This window comes from Trachurus trachurus (genome assembly GCF_905171665.1).
Source record: "Trachurus trachurus genome assembly, chromosome: 17".
Lineage (NCBI taxonomy): Eukaryota > Metazoa > Chordata > Actinopteri > Carangiformes > Carangidae > Trachurus > Trachurus trachurus.
This window is the reverse complement of record NC_139900.1, coordinates 29,020,547-29,040,639: the sequence shown is the minus strand read 5'-3', so window position 1 is coordinate 29,040,639 and position 20,093 is coordinate 29,020,547. Positions and strand designations below refer to the sequence as shown.

General features: G+C 41.6%; 1 protein-coding gene across 1 annotated transcript in view; it reads left to right on the top strand.

Annotated features, from left to right (window-relative positions):
* Positions 1-451: 451 nt before the first annotated feature.
* Positions 452-20,093, top strand: part of LOC311000875 (3',5'-cyclic-AMP phosphodiesterase 4B-like) — a 36,268-nt gene continuing 16,626 nt past the window's right edge. Inside the window, exons 1-6 of the mRNA XM_083991745.1 lie at positions 452-497; positions 5,405-5,652; positions 11,068-11,256; positions 11,360-11,396; positions 12,104-12,174; positions 12,775-12,824. Of these exons, the coding sequence (XP_083847871.1) occupies positions 456-497; positions 5,405-5,652; positions 11,068-11,256; positions 11,360-11,396; positions 12,104-12,174; positions 12,775-12,824 (637 nt within the window). The 5' untranslated portion in view covers positions 452-455. The remainder of the gene's footprint in view (positions 498-5,404; positions 5,653-11,067; positions 11,257-11,359; positions 11,397-12,103; positions 12,175-12,774; positions 12,825-20,093) is intronic.

The following is a 20,093-nucleotide window of genomic DNA, read 5'->3' as shown; positions in this document are numbered from 1 at the left end:
TTTTTAATGTGTCTATTTTTTGTTTCAATTCATTTAAATACAATAAGAATGTCTGCTTGCACTAACGTGTTACTGCTGAGATCAGTAATCCCCCACAGATCACGTAATCTCAGTTTGTTTAAGTTGTGTAATTCAGTGCATAATGCAGTGCAGCGTGGACTTGTCAAATTACAGCAGTCAGAACTGCATCATCAAGTCAGAACAGTAATGGAGGTCAGGCAACAACAACAACAGACATGAGGTTTTCTGTGAGGGAGGCCCGATAACTTCTTGGGACTGGTTACTTTATCATTGCCTCCCCTTCCCTGCCTCCTCCTCTCTTTCTCCCATGTGCAGGCTTACGGGTGAGGCTGCCCAGAGCAGGAGGAAAGAGACGCCTTTTCAGAGAGAGAGGATCAGATCAGAGACAAAGAGAGAGAGAGAGAGCACGAGAGTGTGGCTGAGCATCCCTCAGGATGAAGAAAAGCCGGAGCGCACAAGGGGTTACGCCAGACGATGTAAGTATTGATTTTTCCAACCCTCCATCTGTGCAGCCATATATCCATCCATGCATATATTACACGGCCACTCATGTTTTCTCCGTTTTTGAAATCCTGCTCCAAACTTTACCGCCCAATCCTGCAGTTTGCACAGTTACCAGTGAATTTTGTAACATTTGCCTTTTCCTCCCGAAACCAAGATACAATGAGAATCGACCGAGGCAGCGAGTGCTGCATGCCCGCGCCGTGGTCGGTGACTCATAAACAGATGACTGTACTGTACACAACAGACCGCTATCCGGCAGGACACACTGCAGAGAGGGAGATGATGTGTCTGTTGGAACAGAGTCAGGGTGGGGGGGGGTGAAGGACAATGTGTTGTGTGATTGTGAGAGAGATAGTTAGGGTGATGGAGACGCAGAGTTGAAGACTGATGCAGAGTTGGGAGGAGAGGAGGGAGGCAGAGCATTAGGAGGAGGAGAGGTTCACACCAGGAGACATTTAGGCCCTAGAGTGAATGGAAACACGGATAAGAGGAGGAAGGACAGAGATCTGACAGAGAGGCCCATCTGTTCCCCCTCTATGCCACGGTGTTTATGACTGGGCAGGCAGGCCAGATCATTTACTTTGACTTTGTCCAACAGAAGCTTAGAGGCCAAGTTACATCCTGAATGCCAAAGTCCTCTTGCTGTGACTGGCCTCACATCATCATGTAATGCAAACATATTGTACAACTTTCCCAACGGAGGTCATTTCTCACTTTTTATTTGTGAGAATTTAAGTCCAGTGTAATTGCCGTTAATTTCAGGAGTGATTAATGATGATTTTTTTTACTTTTATGCAACCAGTGGCTTTGTTAATAGAAAATACATTTTTCAAATGTCATTTTGGAACGAAACCTTCAATGAATTGCCTCTAAAATGCTATTTGCTGCTGGCAGGACTGTTTGTGCATGCACTCAATGTTTAAAAAGATTTTTTCTATTTCAGTGTACTATAATCAACAGCTTCAGCTTCCAAAGCCTGGAAGAAAAGTTAAAAAGCTGTTTTTTCCCTCCAAGCCAAAAATGCATTTGAGCATTTTGTTTATGTTGCTTTATTTACAACAATTTCACATATTTTCCAAAAACATACAACATATCATTTGTTGTCATGGATAGATCAAAACCAGTCTTTGTCCACCAACCTTCAAAGATAATTATAGATTTAGCAAAAAAAGATAAAGGGGGTGGACTGCTACTCCACTCACCACCCTTGAGTATCGATCTCCCACCTTTCATTCACATTCTAAAGCATCTTAATAATTAAAGCTTTTTTTCCCCCCCTCCTGGCTCCTAGATTCAATAATTCAGGCAGCACATCAAGCCATGCTGTTAGAGCTTCTGCTCTATAGCTGTCTCATTTATATTACCTTCTTCAAAAAGGCTTTTTGGAAGTTTCCCAGAGCACAGTGGAGTTGCTGAGGCTCTGCAGCCAAGAAAGGCCTTTCATCTTCATCGAAAAAACACCCACTCCACCTCTGTTTGACACTGGAGCTCCACTACCTCCGTTTTAGACTCATTGTTTTTACCTTTCATCACAGTCCCCGTCCTTCTTTGACCATGTTCCAGCACATATGACAAATCCCAGGTTTCTAAATTTACTGATGTTTTGAATTTTAAATTTATCAACATCCTTGTCCCACTCCTGGGTTATATACTGTACGAGCGTGCACTCAAAGTAAATTAGCACTGTTTCCTCTTCCTGATGCCATTTGGAAACAGACCAGAGATCAATGAAGAACTACAGTTACATGTCCAGATGTCAGAGGTGCAATCAGTGCACAATTGACGATTAATCTGGCGGCGAAGCAGCAGTGGCAACCTGACATATTGACAACGGACAGGTCAGAAGGGAGATGCGTTTTGTCAGATTTCATTTTCACCAATTTCTTTGGGACAGGAAAAGTGAGTCTTAGAGAGACAGGCACAATAAATCAGACCAATTGTGTTTCCTTGAAGGCACAGGGGAGTCAGCAGAGACTATCAGAGAGGAAGGTGGACTCCTGTCTGTGGTGTCTTCTGTTCCGTTTACTCTTTCCTCCCCTCTATCTCTCACAAACTTCCCCAGTCAATCTTTTCTGTAGTTTACTCTGTCATTCTTTCTTCTCTGCCATTAGTGTCCATCACTTTCACTGAAGAGAGGATGTGGGCTGTTATCTGTTGTCTTCTTCTCTCTTTCTGTCTCAGATCATTAGCTCTCTACCACATCATATTGACACCACGCCGTCTCACTTCACTCACACGTTAATTAGAATTTTGTCAATTTTCCTGTTGACCTTTTATCTCACTGAGCACACAACACTGTCATTTTCTCAGTTTGGAGAGGAGTCTGTTCATGACCAGCAGCCAAGTTGGACATGAACTGTCCTACTTTTTCCTGGTGGAATATCAAAAAAAAAATGTCATGCGAGCAGATGACAGCATAGCCAGTCTCCTGGCAGATATAATACCCAGTTACAGTCATTTGGACACTTCCTCTGGATTAGATACATGAGCATGTGTTCTCACAGTGCTCCTTTTGACTTCTTACCAAGCTTAGGTAAATGATACTAGTCACGATTTTCCTACTCATTAATAAGTGGAATCATATAATACATCTGCAGCTATTTTATCCTCTATGGCATGAATTTTTATTTCAGGGAGAAAAATATTGTTGGCAATCTCTGATAATGTATCAATCAAAAATTAAACTGAAACTAAAGCTGGTCACCTGGTAGTCAGCTGATAAAGTCTCAGTGACTTCATGCCTCTATTTATGCCATTATATGACATTATGCTAATATTTGAATAATATGCTTTTAGCACTATGGATGCTTTTTGAATTTTATCTCCTCATTTACTTTATATTATTCACGTGGTATTTGTGCAAGCAGGCTGCAGATGTGGCACAAATGGACTTGAAGACAAAGTGATTAAACGTGGCCAAAGGTCAAGGTCACGGTGAGCTCAGAAAACACTTTTTAGCCATAACTTAAGACTCCATACTGCAATTATAACAAACTTTCACACAAATGATTCATATTTTATATTCAGTAATTAGTAAAATAATAAGTAACTGAAATAATTATCACAAGCTGCACCCCCCCTATACCGGCCAGACTGATAAATCCAACCTGATAAATCAACCAGACTGATATATTGGCTGACTTGTGTGTGATGAAATATACATCACCTGATAAGTACCAAGACATTGAGAATACGTAGGTTTGAGGTACAAAGGATCATTGTAATCTTTATTTTATTTATTTATTTATTTAAAGGAGGACAGTGCACATTAATGGACATAATAAATGTAAAGGTGCCAGTGTTAGCCAAAGGCTAATTTCCGACTGTAGTCCTCCTGGCAAGGTGTTAAAAGCCATTAAAATGAACAACAAGGACATAGGGAACATAATTCATAAAAGCAGGAAAACACAAGAAACACAAAAATCAGCACACAAATTGGAATCACTGCACAACTTGTCCACTAGAGATCACTGCCACATCTTCAAATGCAAAATGTCCCATATGGTCACAGTTATTTTAAAACAAATCTGTGTCAAGATTGTTCTGTACTGTATGTTTTGTTTTTTTATGTTAAAATCCAATATTGATTCAGCCATGGAGGAACTAGTGGCTGCGTTTAAGTAGATGTCAATAGACATAGAGTTGGTTGCTGTGGTGAGCAATCAGCCCTGATGATGACACTCTGACTCACTGTCAACCACTTTTCATTCACACTCACCTCCTCCATCCAGTTTTCTGCACTGCACACACATTAAAGAAACCACTGCGTTTCTAGGAATTCCTCTATTTCCCATAGTGGCTCCTCACCCCCCCCCCCCCCCCCCCTCCCTCTCGTTCATATGAAAGCTGTCAGCGTGTTTCATTGACACTTGCATGCGGTGAACGTAAAGTGGAGGGTGATGTATGCAAAAGGGGCTCTGGCACTTTGTCTGTTTCCTCAGTGCCCTGGCTTGTTTTACAACCAGTCATTAGAGCGAAGCACCGAGGGCTCCTCGGTGAAACCTTCACACTCAGCCACTCAGTCACATTAAACACACGATTTATATTCAGCACAGATTCATAAAAATGTCAATTGGCTGCTCAGGTGTCGAGGGACCCTGAATGAGTTTGATCAATCAGTTCATTTCTGTCTGTTTAATGAAGAGTGTAAAAAATGTAAATATAGCCAATGTAGCGCACAGCACGTTGTTAAATCAGGGATGTGTGCAGTTCAGGCAGATTGTTTAGTCAGGTTGAATCATTTGCACTCCTCTAAGCTGGGTTGTGTCTCTTAAATCTCTCTCAATTTTTTTCTAACCATGTTGTATTTTGGAAAACAATGTTTTTAAGAATATTTTGTGATGAATGAATGAATGAATGAATGAATGAATTAATGAATGAATGAATTTTTTATTTTCGTGTCATGTCACCACTGTGGCCCATCCCATATGAGATTACAAGACACATTTAATGACAAATACAAGGGGGAAAAAAAAGACTAGACCAAGAATACCAGCTCTCAATTGAGCACACAGGGATCTTTTCTCTTTAGACAAATTATACAAAACATAAATTTCTGGGCCAAATACCTGTTTTATTTCACAGTAAGTACACAGCTTTGGTTTACCCCAAATATCTAATGCCCATCTATCTTTACTTTGTTGGAAAGTAATTTCTTTTAATACGTTCATCTCCACTTTCTCTTTGTTATAATAATGGTCTTCATATCCAGCTCTCAGCAAGATGTCATATATTACCAGTGTTTAATTCAAGATGATATAAGTCATTGCTTTTAAACATTTACCCCACGCTTATTTCTCACCAACCTTTCCAGGAGAAGGATTACTATGAGCCAGTCTAACCCAGTTCCTTGTCGTTTAATTTTGTTTTTTACCTTCAGGAGAATAAGGAGCCTCCCGTGGGACAGTTTTCCACAGCCAGCACCCTCGGGGTAGAGGTGTGCAAAGTCCACAGGCGCTTTTCTGGCAACCTGCAGCTGCCGCCGTTGTCATGGCGACAGGCAGAAAAGGAGAGGGACAGGGGCAGGCCGCTCACACCTGAGGACGATCCAGTGACCCGGGCCAGACCCACCAGCCTCCCCATCGTCTCCCTCCCTCGCATCGACATCACACAGGCCGACCCCGACAGGTGAGGCGGCAACACACAAAGCTGATATAAGTGTGCAGATTTACATATTGTTATGATCTGCTGTTACGATGCATAAGAGTTTTTCTTATGCATTTCTCTCTTTTTTGGAGAACTATATTTATTTTTTTTCTTTATTTTCGCTTTGTGTTTTTGCATTTGTGTGTTGGTAGCAGCGGGAGGCCGGTTATTGCTCCCAGCGAGTCTTGACATTAGATTTGCAAATTAGCAGAATAGTTGGCAAAGACTTTTATGTTGTGTTTTTTTTTTTCAGTTCACAACATGTTTTCCATGCCTTGTTTTCTTTCCTACTTTCAGTCAGCTCGTACAGTAATAAATATAACTCTGTGCCCTGGAGAAGGACCTCTCTAAAGCATCAGATGGTACAGAATAATTTGGCAGTCATGTAACCGAGCATGTTGTTATTTATTGTAGTGTCTACTTTCTGCGGTAGACTACAGTGGGCTGCTGTTCTGTGGAGGCATCAATTTCGCAGATGACTCTTTATTTTGTGATGGATTGGCTACTACTTTACATGATTGCACTGCAATATCGCCACAAAGACTGTGCGTCTCTTTTTCTTTGAACTCACTAAACCCCACATGATAGTTGGTTTCATAGATGCTCCGTCTGCTTTCATCTCTGTCACATTCATCCATCTGCTCGGCTGATTTTTTTTTTTTAAATGCGGGGTTGCGTTTATCTGGATAAAAGTTCAGGAGCTGGAAAACTTTTGCTCTGCTTATTGCGTGACACTGCGGCCGCTCCATAACTCTTGGTGTTACTTTCCAGCTGTTGCTGATTGGCCAACCAGCACGCCGAGGCTGTTAATTTGAATTTGCAGGGAGGATGTTCGAAAGGCATCTACCAATCAAATAATCAGAGTCATATTCTAGGTATACGAGTGAATACTTGTCTCGTCCTCAGTGTTTCTCTTTGGGGACCTGATTACAACACAATAACATCTGATTCCGTATGTAACAGAAAAACCAGTTAGAGACGGTTCTGATAGTTTTCCTGGACAGTGTGATTGCAGCTGTTTCTTAGGAAGGCAGCAGCTCTTAAATGCCAGGAAAGTGCCATCACTCTGTACTCGGTTGTAAAGTAGAGACACTAATGGAGGACAGAGGAGAGAACAGGGAGCTCGACTTGGACCGGGTTGACTCCTGCAGCGCCGTCGATCCCGGCCAGAAACTCTCCCCACACAGCTCACCGAGACGCTTTCGCAAGCAGGTTGTGAACAAACATCTCCGCCGATACAGACGCTTCACAGTAGCAAACACCTGGTAAGGATTTGGTTATCGTGTTTGTTATATGTGAGAGACAGAGCCTGCCAGAGTAAAAGGCAGCAGAGAAACACAGCTCAACTGGCTGTTTCTGCACTGTTTGTCTCCATTAGTCAACTCAGTTTATTTATTGTGCTCTACAGTCGGCCCCTGGTGATTGAGGGTTTTTTATTAACTGACACAAACCCTTATTTAGTAGTAGTTTATTTCACGTTGTCTACTCCAGCATGTGTTTTATCAAAGAGATTGATATTATTGGTATTTAAAAACACTGCTACCAGACTCCGATGATAATCTGCAGATTCTGATGGTGGCAACTGGCCACAGTTTTCTGAATTTCTTAAGTCCAGTCTGGCAATTGTATATGGAGCCCAGGATCCCTTGTGTGTCTCAAAGAGCTTTACAGTCTGTACAATATGAGACTGTTGTCCACAGATGCTGTAGATGAACACAAAGACATGTTCCCACATACGCAGAAGAATATGCCGTGGTTGCGCTACTGTAGTTTGGGATTTAGACCAGATAAAGTTTATTGAATAGATTTCAGCGAGATCATGTGTTGCTTCGTAGGCAAGGGCCTTAACAGTGCTGCTTTTTCTTTTATTTGTTGAATGTGCAAAAGGTGATGACCCCAGTCTGTGGACACTTTTAAAAAGCTCTTAAAACATTTTTGTTCAGGCAGGCGATCTTTAGTTGTCCGTAGATTACTCAGAATGTTTTTTTGTTGTTGGTGATTTTGATGCACTTTGAGATTATTTCATGGAAAATGCTTTACAAATTATTATTATTATTATTATTATTATTATTATTATTATTATTATTATTATTATTATTATTATTATTATTATTATTATTATTATCATTATTATTATCATTATTATTATTATTATTACTACCTCATTTCAACCTAAAATGTGTTTATGGTGTCAGGACACTGAAACGTACAAACTGAACAAAGCAGAGTGTTTTTCCACTGGAATGAACTGTGCTGAAGAGAAGTTTCTCCACTCCTGTGTGAGTGCTCACCAGTGCTCTTGATTATTTAGTTGAGTTGTAGATATTATTAAATTCTCTGGAGTGTACTGCTCTGCTGGTGTCTACGTCCTTTCTTTTGAAAAAAAAAAAGAAAGAAAAAAAGACGGCCAGTCTGTTTCTTTTTTCCTCTGGTCTTGCTCAGATGATAATGGGGGGCTCTGGTTCTTCTCAGTCGTCCTAATGTCACAGAGTAACACAATTCAGATAGCTGAAATGTAAATCAACTCTTCTGATGTGGAGGTAGAGTGTATAAACACAGACCAACCGTTAAAACAACTTGGAATTTGTATCATTAATAAGCAGTTTTCTGCCAGAACTAAAACATGAATGTTATTTTAGATCATGTTTTAAGGGTAGCAGTTTGATGAAGATTAAATGTCCCATAACATTTATAAAGTCGGGTCCTTAAACTAAAAATGTTTAGATGACAGTTGGGAACTTTGTCCCACACACTTCTACCCTACTAACAGCCCCAGACAATCTCACTCCTGCCCTTCAAGAGGAACCATTTTTTTTAAATCAGGAGTGATCTGACCTTAACTTAACCCTCCTCTGTTCCTTGTCATGTTAGTTTCCTTGATAGAGAAAAATGGTTTTGTGTCTTGGGTCTTATTATGTTGCTGTGATATGAACTGAGGGGGACAGTCCAACTGAAACAGGCTTTCTCCATTGCTTTTTGCAAACAGAAGATCTTTTATGTCACTGAAATATCGACACATATCGTCATAATCACGAGTGAGTTTTACAAGAGTTGATAGATGAATGAAAATCTGGATTTTCTGCTTTAATTCCCCTCCTTTTTCACTATAAACCTGCATGGCATGCTTTTATAGGGTGTCACAGGTGGCCAGTTGAAGGGCGGGTGGGATGATGAACCCCCCCCCCGATTAATCTGCAGTGGTTTGATATAAAAGGAAAAGGCGCAGGCGGTCAGATTAACAGAGCAACTACGAGTCCGCTCCCTGTGCTCCAGCCCATATCTGCCTGTTAGCATCTGCCAAGCCTACGTTATTCCAGCACGTGGCCTCTTACTGGTCAGAAAGGGGGTCTGTTGGTGCGTGTGTGTGTGTGCATGTGTATGAGTGAGCAGCTACAGCATCCGTGTTTTTTGTTGTCCGATGATGAGAGAGGAGGTGGATGCGAGCGAGAGAAGGATGATACGGAGGTCCCCCAGGTGTAGAGCTGGGCACTTTGACTTCAGCGAGGAAGTGGTCAGTGGGGCACACCTCTCAGCTCCCAGGTGACTTTTTACTCATCTCCTTTGTAGTATGTCTGTCTTTTTTCTCTTTTAAAACTGTAATTTACAGACCTTTTAACTGACTGTGTTTTAGTATTTATAGCCTTTCTATCTTTTGCTCTCTACGTGGTTTACAACAACTGCACCAACAGGCATTTACTACATGAAATCCTAACTTTACAGTATATTGCCAGAAGAGTTTAATTTGTGAGTTTGCAGTTTATCAACATCCACAGAAAAGATGTGTCATTCACCCTGTGTGGTTTTTTTCTCCTTCCGTCAGATTAAGAGGTCAGTTTGCTTTAGGTAAAACGTAACGTTAATGTTGTGTGGAGCTGAGATTTGAATGACGCAAAGCTCCACACAGATGACGTACGTCACCGGGTCGTGTGTGTGTAAACAGAGTTGCACATTTCCCATTAATCTGAACTCCTCTGGCAGAGGTGTGGGATGGAGAGTGTCTCAGTGGGATATGTGCTGAGTTAATCCCACATGTAGCAGGAATTAGAGGCGGGGATGAATGTGGGGCAAATAGTGAAGTGGTCTTTGGGACAGTCAGTCCATTACAAGATAGATTAAAGAGGAGATGTAACAGTGCTGCTGGTTGTGTTTATGTGTTCGTTTTGTTGACACCACAAAATGACTAGAAGTGGAGAAAAATTCGAAATGCTAATTTGCAAAACCTGCGAGTGAATATTATAGAAGCTAAAGTCAGGAGTTAGCTTTTATTTATTTATTTATTGCTTGTGACATCTGTTGTTCCTGTGGGCCACTGACACCTTGACCTTTCACCTCTGATCTCCAGTCTATCTGACTTGATCATCTGATTACTCAATAGCCTGGCCTTTCCTCCTGCTCCCACTCCATGGTGACAAACAGATTATATACGTATGAATGAACATCTGTGGTGTCTTCGCTGTGGCATCAGAAAACATAATACCCAAAAGGACTGTCTCTGTTTAAAATATTTACGTTACGAATTTAAACTGCAGTCTGTTCTTTTGCTCTTCCTTCATTAATAGTATCTCTATTTGTTAGTCTTTACTGTAATTTGTTTGATTCATCTTGCACTCTGCATATATTATCATAAAAGCCTATAGACAAACATAAACAATTCTATATTTCAGTCTCATTAGATTTATTTGTCAAAGAAAATGTACAAAACAATTCATCTTAAGCAATGAGAGGAGATACAGCTATTAGCTACTGTGATTTCCCCTCTGCAGTCCCTGGGCAGGTAATTGCAATCACTGTAACACACAATAGATCCTGTTTAAAAGACCATTGGGTATGGTTGGGTGTAAAGACAAACACAGCAGTTTGCACGTCATCACACCATAGGAAACTAATCTCTCTCCGTGTGTGTGCTGCTTTCTTGCTAGTGGGCAGGGATAAATGGAGCTGTCATGGACAGTATCCCAGTGAGACAAGCCAGACCAGAAATTTCCAATAAAGCCCCCCCCCCCCCCCCCCCCCCCCCCTCTCCCCACCACCACAACCCCTTCAATCACCGACCAGCAAAGCATACTTATTTAATGAGCACAATAGTTTTTTTATTTTTTTTTTAGGATGGACGGGTGAGTAATCATTTTAGGATTTATGCAACCGCATCTTTTCTGGATGGGATTTGTGGGCATGTTGTGCAAGTCAGTACTTAGTGGGAGCTTAGCGAAAGTCCTGAGTACATAACGATGATGATTTGGATGTGATTAGACTTATGATTGATCAAACACAGACATGGTAAAATTAATCATCTCCTCATTTCTGGACTTTTTGAAATGTACTCCTGTCGTGCCAGCATTCACTGATTTCACTTGAGGATAACGCTGATATTACTGTTGTTTATCTTTTTCCTTTTAGCTTTGAAGTTGAGAATGGCCCGTCGTTGTGCTGCAGTCCCTCAGACCTGCAGGCCTCCCCGGGACTGGTTCTACACCCCAACTTGGCAGGCCATGGCCAGCGCAGAGAGTCGTTCCTGTATCGCTCTGACAGCGACTATGAACTATCACCAAAGTCCTTGTCTCGAAACTCATCCATCGTCGGGGAGCTGTGAGTTGTTCACATCAAAGCCCTCTGACATATGACTCAACTTTGATCAACTGTGTGTGCGTTTTTAACAGTGAGTCTTTGCTTTCATCACTTCCAATTTCAGGCATGGAGAGGACTTGATTGTGACTCCATTTGCCCAGGTAAGAGCTGGCTACAAGTTAGTGAAGCTGCTTCAGCAAATATCAAAATCATCCCAAAAGATAATTTTGAAAACACAATTTCCTCAAGGGCTTTTAGACATGAAACTCTGTGGTTCATGAATCCTTTACCGACTCTGTATCGTAGTAACTTGTCTGCCCCCTGGTGGTCTGTAGTAGACCTTGCAAGGTTTGGGTATGAATGATAGGATCATATCAGACACATTGTCCCAAACTTATACTTAAATTAACCAATGCTTGTTTAATCTGTTGTTCACCTGATTGAATTTAGTTCCAACCCATTAGAAATTCACCCTGTTCACCCAATTTGAAACATCAATACTGAAATTTAAAAACATAGCACGGCTGATCATAAGGTTCTGTTTCCCATCCTCTTATATATTTTACAAAAACAAATGCAGATCAGTGATTCAAAAAGGTTATCAATTGATCTGTGTTGATTTCCGGTGGGTGTGGGCTCAGTGAACAAGTATCTTGCAAAATCTGCACTAAGTTTACTGCTAATTAATTCTTGTCAATGACTCAGATACAACAGTCAGTCAGTGCGTCTCAATGCAAATCTTGTAAAAGACAACTCTACAAAGATGGTACATTGTCACCATACTGCGACCATGATGATACTGTTCTTCAGATTTCAAGCTTTGGCTGCTGTGGCTTATCATCTTTTTCTTCATAATCATTTTTTGTAGGTCCTGGCAAGTCTGCGCACCGTCAGGAACAACTTCACCACCTTGACGAATGTTCAGTGTGCATCCAATAAGTAAGTCACGTCATAATTGTGTTATAGTACCTGCTCATGTTGTGTGAAAGTATCAACACAATACATGCAGACTCGCAGGATGAAGTGTCAGGATGTTTGGTTGCCACAATTCAAAATGCCCACATCCGTCACTTGGGGGCGCCAATGCACCAAAGTTGTTTGTACTGCTTTGGCCTCACGAAGGCCAAATGCATTAGAGGCACTGATGTTAAAACTGGTTTCAGCAGCACACCTGGAACTTTTAACTGGACCCAGTGACGTTTTATTTTGTGTTTGGTGAAAGAGGAGGTGACCTCATCTCCTCTGATCACCGAACTGGGTCAGCACTAAAGCTGCACTTGCATCGGGTCTGCCAGAGGTAGACACATAGTCAGTACGACCTCAGAGAGCGGGGTCACTGTGAGCCAAAAACCTAAATCAGACATGACTGTGTCGCACAGTAGAAAGATCTGACCCGTGACCAGTTTGAAGAACTGACTGGGCCCTCTTTTTTGTGTTTGTGCCGTGACAACGATGATTGCTGCTGAAACCAAAACACGCAATAGAAAAAAAATAATTATGCAACCAGTTGTTAAAAACTTGTTTTTCTTTGGTTTGCAGGAGGTCTCCGGCTGCAAATCAGCCCTCTGTCACCAAAGTCTGCCTGTCAGGTGAGTGCGGTCATAAACCTCTCTGAGCATGACGAGGGGAGTTTAGGTTCACCCTCAGCGGAGCTAATGATTCTTGGAAATGTGGAAAACTGTAACATGCAAGCAATGCAGTGCAGTTCCGCTCTTTTACTGTGGTAGTTGTGCAAGTTCTTAGAAGGCAAGTGTCAAAATTGGCTGCTGGTGGAGGCTCTGCTGCAGAAAGACATGAAAGAATGAGTCAAGATAATGATCCAAACATAAATACGCCCTAACTGGTGTTAATCCCAATGCATGCTGTTTCATGCAGGCAATACAGAGATGGTGTGTGTGTCTTGTCTCATACCAGTGAATAAAAAAAAGAGTGTGTCTTTGCAAATACTGTGCCTATTCAAAGTAAGCATTTAGACAGTTTTCTGCATGAGTTACATTCAGTGGCGTAGCTAGACTTTGGGTGTATGAAAATGTTCATGGAAACATTGTAACAGATGTTTACACTGTGTCATCTTTGAGCTTCTCCACACATGCATAGAGAAACTAATCTAGTCCCTGATACAGGAATCTGTGGTTTGATAACAACGCAAAGATTCCCACGTTCTGATGCTGAAACCAGTCGGACAGAAAGGAGGAGGGTGAGAGCAGACAGAGATTGAGTGGTGCAGATTCACATCAGGTAGATGGTGAAGGAGTGAGAGGACAAGTAAAAGAAGGCGGGTCGGAGGGGGGGGGGGCTGATATTAGTTCCTGCTGCACTGGTTCTTCAAGCCCGACTGACGTCAGCAGAGCCTGCACGCGGGTGCCCTCCACTTCCTATCAGCAAACTGAGCTGCTGGGAGCGTCCCACGGCAGGAAAAAATATAAGACAAGTGCGAGTCTCTTTTTGTCCTTCCTCCTCAACACTTCTCACAAACCTTGACCTTCGCTAAGCAATCGCTGACGAGTCAAACCATTTCATTATTGCCTTGGATCGTGACGCATGGGCAAGATAAAATGAGAAAAACAAATGTCTGTTTGAATTAGTTTGAAATCTCTGTGACACATTATAAAGCATTTATCTGCAGTCCCACTGGAGAGCATCCCCGTCATCAACTTTTCCCAAGCTCACAAAGAACATACAGTTTACACCTGCTACTATGTAATAGAGATTGTTCAGATTGTTCAGAACTATAACAATTAACAATATCACAAGGAAAGATGCCCTCACATCCTCCTTTGTGCTGCTCCCCGTCTCGTTTTCGTCAACCCTTCAACCGGAAAAGGAGAACAGATTTTTCCTGTTTTGCATCTGTGTTTTCAGTGAGGCAATATTATCCCCAATGGTGGAAAAGATACGGTACCTGCGTCTTTCTGTGCATGAGCTCAGCGTAGATGGCTGAGTATGAGCTCTCTTTTTAACGCGGCTATAAAGGGATTTGAGCGGGACACACTGACATAGAATAAAATGCATCAGAAATTTGAGAGAGAGCATTGTGAACTCCTGTAGGAAGACGGCAAGGTTAGAAACAGAGATAGTGTGCGTTTAAGAAAGAGTGAGAGATTTACCAGATCGTTTGAAGGGAGTGAGAGAGGAAAGAAAGAAAACACACCAAAGGTCAGAGAGAGACGTCACAGTTTCTGAACCTTTTAATCAGATGCGATCAGGGAGAGAGAGAAAAAAAAAGGTCAAACTGGATGAAATAAACAAGAAGCGCAGAAACGTGACTGCAGTCACTGGGTGAAAGTGCAGGAGAAGCAGGGGGATGGTGGGATACACAAAAAAAAAATCAGCTCAGCTGCAAATGCGTCAGTGGAGGCTGTTTACACTATTAAACATCTTACTCCAGTAATGTGAGGGGATTGTAGTTTCCCCCATGTGAGTTTGCAGTTTACGCTTCGCAAACCATCTTGGCCCCATCACACGCAGTCCCGTGAGCCAGGCGGCCAACAAAGGGCTCACTCTTCCCTGACTGATTCAGATTATAGGCTTTGCTTTATATTACAGCAGATAAATAGCACTTTTGAGGAAAATGCTTGATTATGACGTCCTTCGCCGTCAAACGCTGGTAATTAATCTGTAACGGTCATCACCAGCTGAATATTGTCACAGATGGCTGGTACTCTAGGGTACATGGTTAGTCATTTGACCAAGAAGGGGGATGTTAAACCTCATCATTTCTCAGTGAATGTTCCCTTTGACTGGCCTTCAGAAATTAATGTTTACACAATGGCCAGAAATTAATGTTTAAAGCAGAGCTGTCCAGAGCAGGGCCTGGTCCAGATAGAGCCTTTTATTTATTCCCTGAGTTTCACCCAGTATATGAAAAATAGAGAACAACAAAAAAAAAATCACAAGACGTGGCACATGATTATGTCATTTTTTAATGTTGTTTCCCAGATTGCAAAATACATTGCTTGAATTTCTTCTGGCCCTGTGTGCGCCCAGTTCTGTTGGCCAAAGTCTGGCCCACATACTGGACAAATTATGTCAAACGTACAGAAAACTTACCCAGAATAAGTGTATGGGTCAGACATTGGTGGTAGAACCAGAGTGTGTAGTGTAAAAGTTTCAGTTTGCTATTTGGGTTTGAATGTTTTGGGGAAAAGTGCATATTCACTTTCTCTCCAAAGGTTTGATCTCTATTGCTGCCATGTTTGTATCAGCAAAGAGATTGGAAACAGGAAAGGAGCTACGCAGCCTGCTTCTGTCCAAAGAAAACAAAAAGCCTCCTGCAAGGGCTGCATGTTAGGCAGAAAAATCATGTTGCAATTATTTTTGGCAAATGTTACAATTTAAGGTTGTAGTCATTGTTGCATTTAATTTTTTACAGAGAATTTTTTTTAAAATAATGATGTCTTTAGATTCTGATTTTAAGGCTTAAACATCTCAGAATGCTTATGGTGCTAATGATGCACAAAACTGGTCCAACACATTTTACCTTTAAAAAAAAATTGCAGCTCCTGCAATTTGAATATTACATTTGCCCATGAAGCAATTTTAATTTTTCTTCCGAATGAGTGTGCAGTGCTAGTTCCTACCTCCGCTCTGAAATTCACCCATAAAAACATTTTATCTCGTATGTTTCATTTATGCAAAAGCAGAAGTTTAAAAATGATAAGTTGCACTTTTTGTTTCACTTGGGTTTTGTTTGTTTATGAGGTGCAAGTAGAGAGTTGGTTCCAGTTGGGTATAGCCTGGCTAGCTGTTTCCCCTTGTTTCCAATCTTAATGCTTAGCTCGGCTAAATGGCAGCTGGGTGAAGCTGACCCTTTTATATGCATATGAATACTTCACAAAAAGTTTGACTGTTCCTTTGAACAATATTTACATCTACTGTGAGTTTTATTGAAGCCCCTTCAGATTCACAGTGTGTGCACCAGTATGTTCTTAGGTGGATTTTTTTTTATTTGAGCACAGTTGTGTAAAACATCCCAAACAGGGCCATGATATACATGCTCTGATGTTTTAATCTGTTTATTCTTATTTTTCATTTCCTGAGATACATGTGTCAGCTGCTCAGCGAGCCTGTTGCCCAGAGCCTGATGCAATGAGCACAGTGCAGCAGACAGCTGCATTCTCTGCCTTGAAACTAAACACACACGTGACCTTGTGCGTAGACTGGCCAGGGTGTGGGGCCCCGCACAATAAGCATTACTCATTCAGCTATTGTCTCATTTTGTAAACACGTCCTGAAAGAGAAGTAATGAATGAATAAAAGGTTATTCTAACAGCATAGGCAGAACAAATCATGTGTCAGTAACTGGTAGCCTACACTTTGATGACAAATAACAAGGAGTTATTTGTTTTAAATCAGCTCAGGAGTGCAGTTACAGTCTTATTAATGATTGCTGTTCAGAATGTTTTAGTGTGACGGTGCATAGAAATGTAGTACAAAACACAGAAGGTGGTTGCAAGGACAAAGCAAAACAGTGGTGTCTGTATTAAAATTTAGGTGAAAATCATAGGTGAAGCATTTGCAATCAAACCTGCCGCCTGTACTGCAGGGAACTATAGTGGCAGTATAATTGAAATATTCATGTTTGATTATTGAGTTTTATGGACATGCATGGACCAATACTGAATCCAGATCCATAGTACATCCAAATATTGTATCATCAGTTTTGAAGCATTACGTTTATGTATCGTTACCTGCTGTCTTTCAACTGAGTTCAAGTGCAATGCTTCACTTTTGAAATAAAAGCAATAAACAGATGGGTGGATAGACACACACACACAGACACAGGCAGACACACAGCAGGCCACACACTGACGGCCAGAGCAAATCTGACTGGTCATTTTCAGTCTGGCCGGTCCACACCTCTGCTGTCTGCAGCAGACGCTCTGCTCCGCAGCCAGAGTCCATGTCAGGTTTTCCAGGCTGGCAGCCAGGGGAGAGGATCTGCAGGGCTGGAAGCGTGCAGCCTGGTTAAGTATTTGAATTATGTCATTGACGTCAGCACAGTCATAAACCTCGCTGCGGCCCATCCCTCAAGCTGGCCCATGCCAACACAGCTCCATGGTGCATTGTGAAGGAGCTGTCAAACTGGCCTTGATGAGGTGTGTGGCAATCTGTGTGTGTGTCTGTGTGTTTGTGTATCTGTTGAAGTCTTTTGTTTTGATAGGTGTGAGATTATGGCTTCGTCCTAAACTGTAAACAGCCAAATCAGCTGCGAGGACTGAGAAAACAAAGGGTGATAAGGTGGTTTCTGGGTCGGACTTTCCGTAAAGCTCCTCCACACCACTGGCTCCCCAGAGGTTACACCACATGGCACCAGATCGTTGTATCAGATTCTGTCTCATACAGTAGTCGCCCTTTTTGATAGAGGTAACAAATCACACGCACACACCTTTCACGGTAACTCTTAACTTATTGTTCTGATAATCAGGAAATGGGAAGTCGGCATTTTTCCTCATGATCTGATAAAAGAAATTCCCGGACCTGATCAGATATTACTGGTCTTTGTGGAGAGGCTATGTCGAAAGCCTATGTTGAAAAAGCGATAACATTATATGCAAACAAATACAATTAGCTATTATATAACAACTGTAATTACACAAAATAATAAAAGCAAAAATTGTATGTACACATCTTCATACTGTCAAAGATATTACAAATGTTAAACTACTGCAGTATTTCACTTTTCTGTGACTCCTCTTTTATGTGCAACTGTACTGTTCCATTTTTAATGTATAAACCAGTGTCATAAATGGCATTGAAATGTATAAATTACATTTCTTCTGGGGATAAACTATTTGTTGGAAAAACAAATGTCAGCAGCAGTATTAGATCTGCACTATGCAAATGATTTATTCAGTGACCAAATAGTTATTTTGCTGCAGGCAAGTCACTTATCAGCTTTAAGATATTTACAGTCTCAGTGTATTTTCCCACAAGGAGTGTGCTGTGTTGACTATTCACCTGTCAAGATAACCCTTTTGTGTAGCTTTTCTGATTAGACAAACATTTGTTGAATTTAGACACTTCCCTCTTTCTCTTTCATTCTGTTTCCTTATGTCAGACTTATGTTTCTGCATCTCTGCTCTGGTGAACACACTGACGTACATAGGGGGGAGGGAGGCGGGTGATACAAAGGTGATTCATTCTAACCCAACCCCCCCCCACCCCACCAACCTGTCTGTCTCAGCGCCGCGTATAGTGCGAAGTCAAACACAAGCATTGCTGAGTATGTGCACGTACCAATGTCAAAGTATGTGTTTTCTCCTTCATAATGTGGTGAGGTCAAGATGCGGAATGTGTGTGTTTGCGTACATGCAGATGGCTCGGAGCTGTTTACACTGAACCTGACGGCAGTGACTCAAGTCTTTTTCACTGGCTCTCTGTTGTAACTGGCTTCATCACTCTCTGACATGTCCAGCCAGTATGAATAAACACAATTTAAGTAACATTAGTCACAGTGTTAAAGTCGCATCACACACTCATATCAAATACTGAACAATACGTCAAGCCTGTAAAGCTGCTCACACATACATACCACATATGGCAGGAAATGACTAATTACAGTTACTGAAGTACTTAATCACATGTTTACGCAATCATATTTAATTTGTGTTATTTTCCATGTTATGATACTTTTACAGGTTGTGTTTTTGTTTCACCGCATTTCTTTGAAATTCATAGGTGCACATTTCTCTTTATTATTCTTATTCAAACTAAATATATGATAGATATTCTCATCATAATGATGACCTCAGACTATATAGAAGAATTATAGTTATACACAGATGACAATATCAAGAATAGTCTGAAGATAAGTGGAGAAACTGGATGACAATGACCCCCCTGAATTCTGTAATAAGTATAAAATGATGTGAACGTACACTGTTGCCTTCACAGTCACCACATGTCAGCTCAGTTACGCACCTATGAGAGATTTGGTGTTGTTCATCTCTCCAGTAGAGAGACTGAGGTTTGTTGAATAACTGAGTGATGAAGCTCTTCTGGAGGCATGTGGTGGTCTAACAAATGACTGAGGCACTTAATATGGTTTTTCCCTCGAATGTGATTACTCCTGACCTGCTCCAGCATTAAAATGAAATGCATGTTACATGTAAATGCATTAGAAATAATAATAATTTAAAAAATCTAATTATGAATGATATATTCAAACTATAAGGGCTGTGCTTACTGAATACTTTTATTTCTAGTACTGACGTGGAGTTTTCTGACACTATGTCCGACGTATTAATTAACACAGGATGTCCCTTTTACATAACGGCATCACTGCTTTTTGTTGAATAAAAGATGAAAATACTTCAGCCATGACTGGCTGCAGCTCATCAGTAGGTGGTATAATAGCTGAGACAGAACAGTTCTGCAGACCAAGCTTCAGCCAGACAGCAAGGGGAAACAGGTTTTGGGGGGTGGGTTGAGAGCACAGAGAGGGGCAGTGTGAGGTGGATGTGACTGGAAGGTGTCTTGGGCGGGAATGGAGGTGGTGGTGGTGGGGGGGGGTTGTGTGTTTGAGCCCAGCCCTGGTCGTTAGTGCAGTTGATGGCTCTCACAGAGGTGGGTTTGTGGCCCTATAGGGGGAGAGAGATGGAGAGGGGGGAGGCAGACGGGTCTGTCTGCACACTGAGGTCTGTTGTCCTCTGGGCAGCCTCCAGCATATGGCCAAAGCATTAGGACTTGCTCAAGTAAGAAAAAAAAAAGACTTCCACTGAAAAACAGGCTGGAAAAGTACCTCACACTCTGTCTGGAGCAGGTTTTCAGACTGAGAGTTCGTCACGCCACTTTTGACTGGTGACATTGTGAAATGTCTGTAAGCCCATTTAGCACTGTATTTACGATCGACGAGA